Source organism: Solanum pennellii, chromosome 2, assembly GCF_001406875.1.
Source record: "Solanum pennellii chromosome 2, SPENNV200".
NCBI lineage: Eukaryota > Viridiplantae > Streptophyta > Magnoliopsida > Solanales > Solanaceae > Solanum > Solanum pennellii.
The window spans coordinates 46,478,440-46,487,187 of record NC_028638.1 but is presented as its reverse complement, the minus strand read 5'-3'; the positions used below and the strand labels follow the sequence as shown (position 1 = coordinate 46,487,187).

General features: G+C 33.8%; 1 protein-coding gene across 1 annotated transcript; it reads left to right on the top strand.

Annotated features, from left to right (window-relative positions):
- The first annotated feature begins 3,828 nt into the window (after window positions 1-3,828).
- Window positions 3,829-8,382, top strand: LOC107011054 (eukaryotic translation initiation factor 3 subunit D-like). The gene is made up of 2 exons (XM_015210371.2): window positions 3,829-5,670; window positions 7,955-8,382. Exon 1 carries the CDS (start codon window positions 3,935-3,937, stop codon window positions 5,666-5,668), a length of 1,734 nt encoding a protein of 577 aa, XP_015065857.1. The 5' UTR covers window positions 3,829-3,934; the 3' UTR covers window positions 5,669-5,670; window positions 7,955-8,382.
- The last annotated feature ends 366 nt before the right edge of the window (window positions 8,383-8,748 follow it).

Here is an 8,748-nt window from a genome sequence, read left to right as displayed (position 1 = left end):
AATGGTCCTCCTATAGTATACAATTAAGGGAAGACAATTCATCAAAAGAAATCAAATGAAAGATCGCGCCATTAGCTGACTGAATTTACTGTTTACTTTCACTAGCTAGTATATTTTGATTATAAACTATTTTAGTGTTCAACGATATCATACGTGTGCTTCATGAAGAAGGCATACAAGTTACTATTGCAAGTTACACCCTAAAAATTAATTAGATAGTACATTATTCAAAACCTAACCGCTCTTATTAACTCAAATCTCATAAGATGTAATTAAATTCTAAATTAGCATGCTCTATCTGTTCCAAAATAAGTGATGTTTTACACATTTTTAGTATGTTTTAAATTAAATGGCATTTTAGGATTTCAAGAAGGAATTGATCTCATTCTTTCAAAATTGTATACTCTTGTTGTAATACATGTAGAATCACTTCTAATTATTTAAGACATTTAATTAGTAATAAGTAAAAAACAAATCCTTATTTTTGTGGAACGAATAATTTAGACCTCAAAAGCTTATTTTGGAACAGAAAAAAGTACATGATGAGCTTGTTTTGGTATTATTAGGTGGGAGAAAGTGATACGTCGTCGTCAGATACGGAGCTGCTTTAAAGATTATCCTAATATTGCACTCATGGTTAAATTTGGATACGATCGAACTCACTAACTTTTTTTCAAATAAAGTTATATTCACCCACTTGACCTGGTTCTCTCCTAGCTAAAAACCTCTTTTTAATGCTAAATATTGATGTATCTAGAATTTTCATATCCTAAATTTGAACTTAAAAACCACCAAAATTAAGTTTATTAATTAGTTATTAACACTTAAATACATATATGAATATTAAGCTTATTACTTAGTTGTTAATATTTGAAATCATAATTATAAAATTCAGAATTCATAAAATTAAAATTCTGACTTCGTCTTTGCTCCTGGTCATTTCCACTCTCTAGTTCACTTGATAAAATGAGCATTTTGGCTTAGTGTAATCCAATATTCTTCTTCTTTTTTGCAGAATGGTACTTAAAAAACACCATTAATTTTTAGTGACTTTAGATACACAAAATTCTTGCTGTCCGCTACAAGCCAGCTAATTAAATGATGTATAGAGGGAAAAAAAAGACTTTATGATCACCAATATCATAACTAAAATAAATTTTTAGTTTGTATATAAAAAGAAGTTGATATAATGAAAATTAACTACAGTATTTTTTTGTTAATCAATGATAATTGTTTTTAACCAACTATATATTTCTGTAATTTTCTTCTTTATAGTAACATCTTCATGCTCTATGTCAAAAGAGGATCTAATGTATCAAAAGGTATAATAATTAAGAGGATTTATTTATGTACCTAAAAAGAAAAAAGAAAAAAGAATCGGTAAAGGGTGATTATGCTTATATTTATATTTATATTATATTAAATTAGATTAAACTAATGAGGAGTCAACTGTTAAAAGACAAAGCTAAGTTTTGGACATGAGAATATAATTGAGATTATAGACTATAGTTTTCAATTCACATGAAATTTGAATAGTTATGTATGAACTTGTAAATAAGCCCTAACCACCTTTTCTCCCAAGATTGGTGTATTGGACTCAAATTGAACTTGGCCCAACAATTCAAGATGAATTCAACCCATATGTAGCGTAGTTGGGCTTTATAATTGGACATTCTGTCCGGGTCTTGTGGCAAACCCAATACAAAAATGAGATATCTCGTGAGCAATTAGGTCTTATCGGTTGTCTTTTGTATTTCTCATATACAAATATAAATTATACAAATTACGATGTATAATTTGTGTTGTATGAATCGAGCGAGAGATATTGATATTCAAATATTTTATTTTTCGATTTAATTGTATACAAATTTACAAACACAATTATTGATGTTTGTATATATATATACCATTATCTAATCGATATACTTGAAAAATCGCTGCGCTTTTATATAAACGAATGTCTGTATGTGAGTTATACAAATCTAATGGTCCATAGCAAACATAAATTTACTATGGAGCGTAATTATGCAAACTGTAGTTATAATATACACATAATTTTTATGTTTGCTAAACCTAAAATTTCTTCAACTTTTAATAATTCAAATTATACACCAAACTTTTAAATTTTATAAAAACATCCTCTATAGTAGTTGTTAGCATAGTTTCAGATAATATTTTACGTGAACATCAAAGAAGTGTGGAATATTCAGTGAATATCAAAGTGATGATATAGTAGTTGATGAAATGCTGAACAATCAACATAGGGTAATAAAGTCTTGTGACATGTTATACAAACATATGATTAATTTTGATAATTTTTAAAGCTTATAGGTATAAATTATATTTCTTAAGAATGTGAAATATATTTTCCATATACTATGACCAAACTCATGACGAAATTTTACCCAAAATTTATCCAAAAATATTTGCCAAAATATTTGAAAATCTATGACAGAGAATTTACTTGCGCAACATTTATTGGGCATTTCATTTTTGAAATAAGCATATAATTTTATGTTGCAATTTAGATATATCTTTATAGCGTTCAAAACGTGTCAATAATACTAAGAAAATAAAATATATAAAATTTCAAAATAACATTAATTTATATTTTTATTTACGTTGATAACAAGGAATAACTACTCATAACTCATTTTGTATTTAATACTAGAAAAATATGACTCGTGTCAGCACATACCCAACGAAATACTATAAATCTGTATATTATAAATCACAGATGATTGCTCGAAGGAATTATTAAGTTATTTAGGAACTCAACTAAAAATACAATTTTAACATAAAATATGACATGTTTGATCTTTTGTGGTGGTATAATACTTTCTCAACAATATTAAAAAGGACAACTTTCACATATAATAAACAAAAAAAGTCATATTTGTAAGCTATAACAAAGTTTATTTAATTGCGCTGCATAGTAAGCTTATAAATGTATAATTTTCACTATACATATACAATTGTATGATTCACTGGCCTATTTCGGTGCAATTCTATAATTTGCTGGCCTATTTCGCTGGAATATCTGTATAAAATTTGCATTTGTATACAATTGAATCGAAGTAAAATGTTAGTATATTGTATAATTATAAGTGTATAGGAAGAAGATATATGTTTTTGCATGTGTATATACAATTTTCTCTCGCTTTATATAAAATATAAACACAATTTATACACTTCTGTTGTATAAAACGAGAGAAAATTGTATTTCACTGCAGTTGTATAATTTTGTCTATTTCGCTGGAATATCTGTATAAAATTTGCATTTGTATACAATTGAATTGAAATAAACTGTTTGTATATTTTATAATTGAGTGTATAGCACGAAGATATATGTTTTTGCACGTGTATATACAATTTCTCTCGCTTTATACAAAACAAAAATGCAATTTTATACACTTCTGTTCTATAAAGCGAGAGTGGCGAGCGAGAGTTAGGGAGATAGGTGACTGAAAAACGATTGCTATGGAGTACAATTAAATCAAATAATAGCTACTCTATTTGTTTTTAATTATTACTTTGCTATTATGTAAAATTATCCTATTAAAAAAGGAGAAATAAATTATCACAAATTGAATCTCTATTTGATCAAAAGTGGTATAGCTCTATATTAATTTTCTTACAATTTAAATACAACTTCCCAATAGCATAAGTAATAAATCATTATTATTTGTAAAAATTATGAAATCTTTCGTAAAAGTAACAATTTTTTATAACAGAAAGCAAATTGCAAATCATATAAATTTAGGGGCTATATATTGAAGTTTGCATATTCACAAGGGACCTGTCTCTCAAAGTTATATAATCCTCTTTTAGAGCTAGGGTTTTCTCAACTTTATTCATAGTTCTACTGTCTGCTTCGTTTCTTCATACTTCTGATACCCGCCGGAAAGTTGATAAAGTTTTCATCCTATCAACAATGGTAGGATTTGATCTGGGCTCCGTGCCGTTCAATTCCGACGGATGGGGTCCACTGGATTCATCCGTCTCCGTCCCAAATCAAATCTCTAACGCCCCTTTTGCCCCTTTCTCCCGCTCCGACAAGCTCGGCCGGATCGCTGATTGGACTCGGTCTCTCTCAAACCGACCTGGATCCAACTCCAAGCAAAACCCTACTGATTCCGCTTTCGACTTCTCCGGTGACGACTCCTTTGCTACACTCAACGCCGACGAAGATTCATCTTTCCGTCTCGTTGATACTGCCGCTAAATCCCATCACCATGGACAACATCGTCCGAAGTTTAACCCTAGGTGGCGGTTCAATCCACATAATAACCGTTCTCAGCTTCCACAGCGGCGCGACGAGGAAGTCGAGGCCAAAAAACGTGAGCAAGAGAAAGAAAGAGCTCGTCGGGACAGATTGTATAATCTCAATCGTTCAGGCACCAATGCTGGCCAGAGAAGGGAATCTGCGGTGTTCAAGTCATCAGTTGATATTCAGCCTGAATGGAACATGCTTGATCAGATCCCGTTTTCTACCTTCTCAAAGCTTTCGTTCTCCGTTCCAGAGCCTGAAGACCTGTTAATCTGCGGTGGCCTTGAGTTTTACGACCGGTCCTATGACCGTATTACTCCAAAGAACGAACGTCGTCTGGAGAGGTTCAAGAACAGGAATTTCTTCAAAATTACTACTACTGATGATCCTGTTATCCGCCGTTTGGCTAATGAGGATAAAGCTACTGTTTTCGCCACAGATACAATCTTGTCTACTTTAATGTGTGCTCCCAGGTCTGTTTACTCATGGGATATTGTTGTTCAGCGTGTTGGGAATAAGTTGTTTTTCGACAAGCGTGATGGGTCACAGCTGGATTTGCTTTCTGTGCATGAAACTTCGCAAGAACCATTGCCTGATGTGAAGGATGATATCAATTCAGCCTATTCTTTGAGTGTCGAGGCAGCTTACATCAATCAGAATTTCTCGCAACAGGTGCTGATTAGAGATGGGAAGAAGTTGAGTTATGATGAGCCAAACCCGTTTGCAACTGAAGGGGAAGAGGTGGCATCAGTGGGTTACAGATACAGAAGGTGGAAGTTGGATGATGATACATATTTGGTTGCACGATGTGAAGTGCAGAGTGTTGCTGAAGTGAACAACCAGAGATCATTCCTGACTCTGAATGCCTTGAATGAGTTTGATCCTAAGTACTCTGGTGTTGATTGGAGGCAGAAGCTGGAGACACAAAGGGGTGCTGTGTTAGCTACTGAGTTGAAGAACAATGCTAATAAACTTGCTAAATGGACTGCACAAGCACTGTTAGCTAATGCTGATATGATGAAGTTGGGTTATGTATCAAGAGTTCATCCCAGGGATCATTTTAACCATGTGATATTAGCTGTTGTAGGATACAAGCCTAAGGACTTTGCTACACAAATTAACTTGAACACATCAAACATGTGGGGTATTGTGAAAAGTATTGTGGACTTGTGTATGAAGTTGAATGAAGGGAAATATGTGCTTGTTAAGGACCCAACCAAGCCACAAGTTAGAATTTATGAGGTGCCTCCAGATGCGTTTGAGAATGACTATGTTGAGGAGCCATTGCCAGAAGATGAACAGGTTCAGCCTCCTACAGAAGATGCGCAAGGTCCTGCGGAGGCAAACGGGGCTGCAAATGAAGCAGAGGAAAAGGAGACTAGCACTGAAGCTGCATAAGGGTAATCTGATACTGCACTTGCATGATAGTCCTTACTCTCAATATTAATCTCCTGCCCTTGTAGTTTTAAGAACAATCGCTATATTAGTTTCTGCCTTAAGTTACCAGTTTCAAAAAGAAATATTAGTTTCTGCCATTTGTAGTTTTAGAGTTATCGTTTCTTTTGTTGCTATGAATGTAAGACACTTAAATTTCTTAAATGATTTTATCATTTGCACTTTTAGTACAAAGATTTCTTGTGGATGATGTTGGTTCTTTTGAAGAAGGTGAAAAGTTGATCATCCATACATATAGCTTGTAGTAGATTTTATCTTCCCTCTTTTATGTGTCCTAAGAATAATTTGTTGAGCTGAATAGGTAATCTGCATGATAGCTTCAATATTTTCTCTATAGCTTCTCACTTATGCCTTCTAGGCCACGTAATTGCCTATTTATTTGTGTAGTATCCGAGGATATTTTTCTACTCTTTTTCCTCCAAGAGTGTGAAGTCCCTTTAAAGGAGGAAGCCGAATCATTGAATTTGTTAATTAGACTTAAAAAACTGTGGAGAGCCATGAAAAAGGGGAGAGTTGAAATAATTTGGTGTCAATGTCACTGGAGGGGGTGTCATTATTTGGTAGTAAAGGACATTTTGTGATATAAGTGGATGTTGCATAGGGGTAATGGCTATACACGATTATTTTTTGAGATAGACTATACAAGACTCTTTGAGAAAAGCTAGTACCAGTCTCTTGCTTGCTTCCGACTACTTCTCCCCTATTTATGCACGAAAAGAAGTCCTTAGTTACTAGATTTGACATGAAATTACAACAAGTACGCATCAGTATGTTTGTTGGAGGCTTTATGGGACCTTAATTTCATAAACGCTTTGTTTGGGTCCATATATTTTAATGTGTGGTGGTACTTAAGACTATATAGTAGAAGCATTCTCTAATATACACTACTGGTTTTATCTTTGTTCTCTGGTATACTTTGAGTCATCTAGTGAGCACAAGTCTTCTAGATCGTATTACTTGTATGGATTTTCAAGTATCGTTGTTTTATGTTTTTTGCTAGATCTACATAGTATCTTAGATACTATTAATTTTTTAAGACACCTTCTTTCATTGTGATTTCAAGTCGAACTCTTCCTCTTGTAACACCTCTAATCATCTTAAGAAATAATTCATCTGGAAGACTACCTAATACGTGTCCTATCCATCTCAAGCAACATTCTCTCATTTTTTCCTCCATATGCGCTTCTAGCGCCTTCTGACAGTTGTGGACATTTCTTATCATTGCTAATCTTGTATGAGCACATGTTCATCTTATAATTTGCCTCTGAAACATTAATCTTGTGGATTTCTGGCTTTAGACGTCGTGACAAGAGATAGGTTCAAATAGAGTTATAAATGACACTTGTATGCACTTAAAAATGGTCAACCTTTTTTCCTTAGAAGATGGACTTGAGAATTGATACTTATATTGAGGGTCTTTTAGCTATTTTTAGAGCATTGTGGCTCTAATGGAGTTTCTAGTAAGTTTATTGGAGCAGCCTTGTAGGCACAACGGCTTTGTTATGGGTTGAGTGTTGCTAGGGCAGCCTGTTGAATATGTGAATGAGATGCAATGGACCCTGGGCATTGTGGGCCGGAGCTATAGTTGGTATGGAAATAGTTGTAATTGCACGTGTTAAAGCATGATGAGATTTGAAGGTTGTCCAATAAAACACTGGGTGATTAGAGGTTTGCGTCGTCACATAGTGTTACTGGCTGCAACCAATGATTCATGGGACAACGGTAAAAACTTAAATGCATCCCATGGGCAACTGTTTAAGATAATGGTGCGTCATGAGTAGTATTACTCTCTGTTATGTATGGATTATTGCAACACGTATAAAAACTGTACTTAGCTGTTTTTGAAACTTCATGGGCATGCAGTATATGCATGCCGACTAGAAGAATCAAGAGTGTTGACAGAAGGATGTACCATAACAGATGCTAAAGAGAAGCTTAACGCAAAGCAGAATCTATGTTCTTGTTCCCCTCTTCCTTCCCTCAGACTCTCGTGGAACTTGATTTGTCAAGTTGTTACTGCTTGAACTGAATAGCTACAGCGCTCATTTATAAGTGTCTGTAGTGTGCCTTGTTTAGTTGAATAACGAGTAGTTGCACTCAATGGTTTACTCTTTTTTCTATAATTTTGTTTGAGATTACTGGGAAGAGATTGTATAAAGAATGTCAATTTTTCCCCTTGATTTTCGTCCTGTTTGAATATACTCTCTGATTGTTTTAATTGTGATCCAGGTTGTCGGATAATAAAGCGGGGTATTGGTTGAACCTCCTGTAGATCTTGAGCTTTCTCTTATCAACAGCTTTGTGAGGTGACTCTGCTCTGGTGTCTGATTAGAAACAGGAAGGCATCTTGTTGGGGAGCTTTTTTTTATTTATTTAAAACCATCTTAGCAAATTTGTTCGGCTTCATTTCTCCCACCTGTTGTGTTTTTGATAATTTTGGACCTATTGTCGAGGATAATTTTGTGATAGGATTCTCTTTTACTTGAAACACATTTTAAAGTCATACATTTTAGTTGATGGCTAGAGCATGGTGCGTGTAAGATATAACATGTGTGAAGTACAAGGTGTCGATGTGTGTTATCCATCGATCAACACTTTCCATCACTAATGTGAGGATTTTTCGGTTATATAGAAAAAAATCATGAAGGTGTAACAAATTGACAACATCTTTGGAATACCAATTTTATACTTTAAAATATTGTGATAGTGGTATTACATTTCCCTTTCTACTTTAATGATAGAAGAAAGAAGAGAGTCCGATCACGTAATGGTGTTAACCGCAGTTTTCATATAGCTCGAACCGCCCAAGGCTATATACTTGTAATTATTAAATATGCAATATCGAAAAAGTATTACTTCTATATAAATAAATATGCGTCCTAGAACTAAAATATAAATATATTCCACAAGAAAGCCCAAAGCAAAACTTACTTTTTTTGAACCCCAATTAAGCTTAATTGAGTCAAAAACGATGTCTAACCCCCCCAATTGATCGAAGAAAATAGAATTAGTAAAAAACATAA

Bases quoted from the DNA above. Each gene is read 5' to 3' on its own strand.
- LOC107011054 (XM_015210371.2), top strand. From the start codon at position 3,935: ATGGTAGGATTTGATCTGGGCTCCGTGCCGTTCAATTCCGACGGATGG.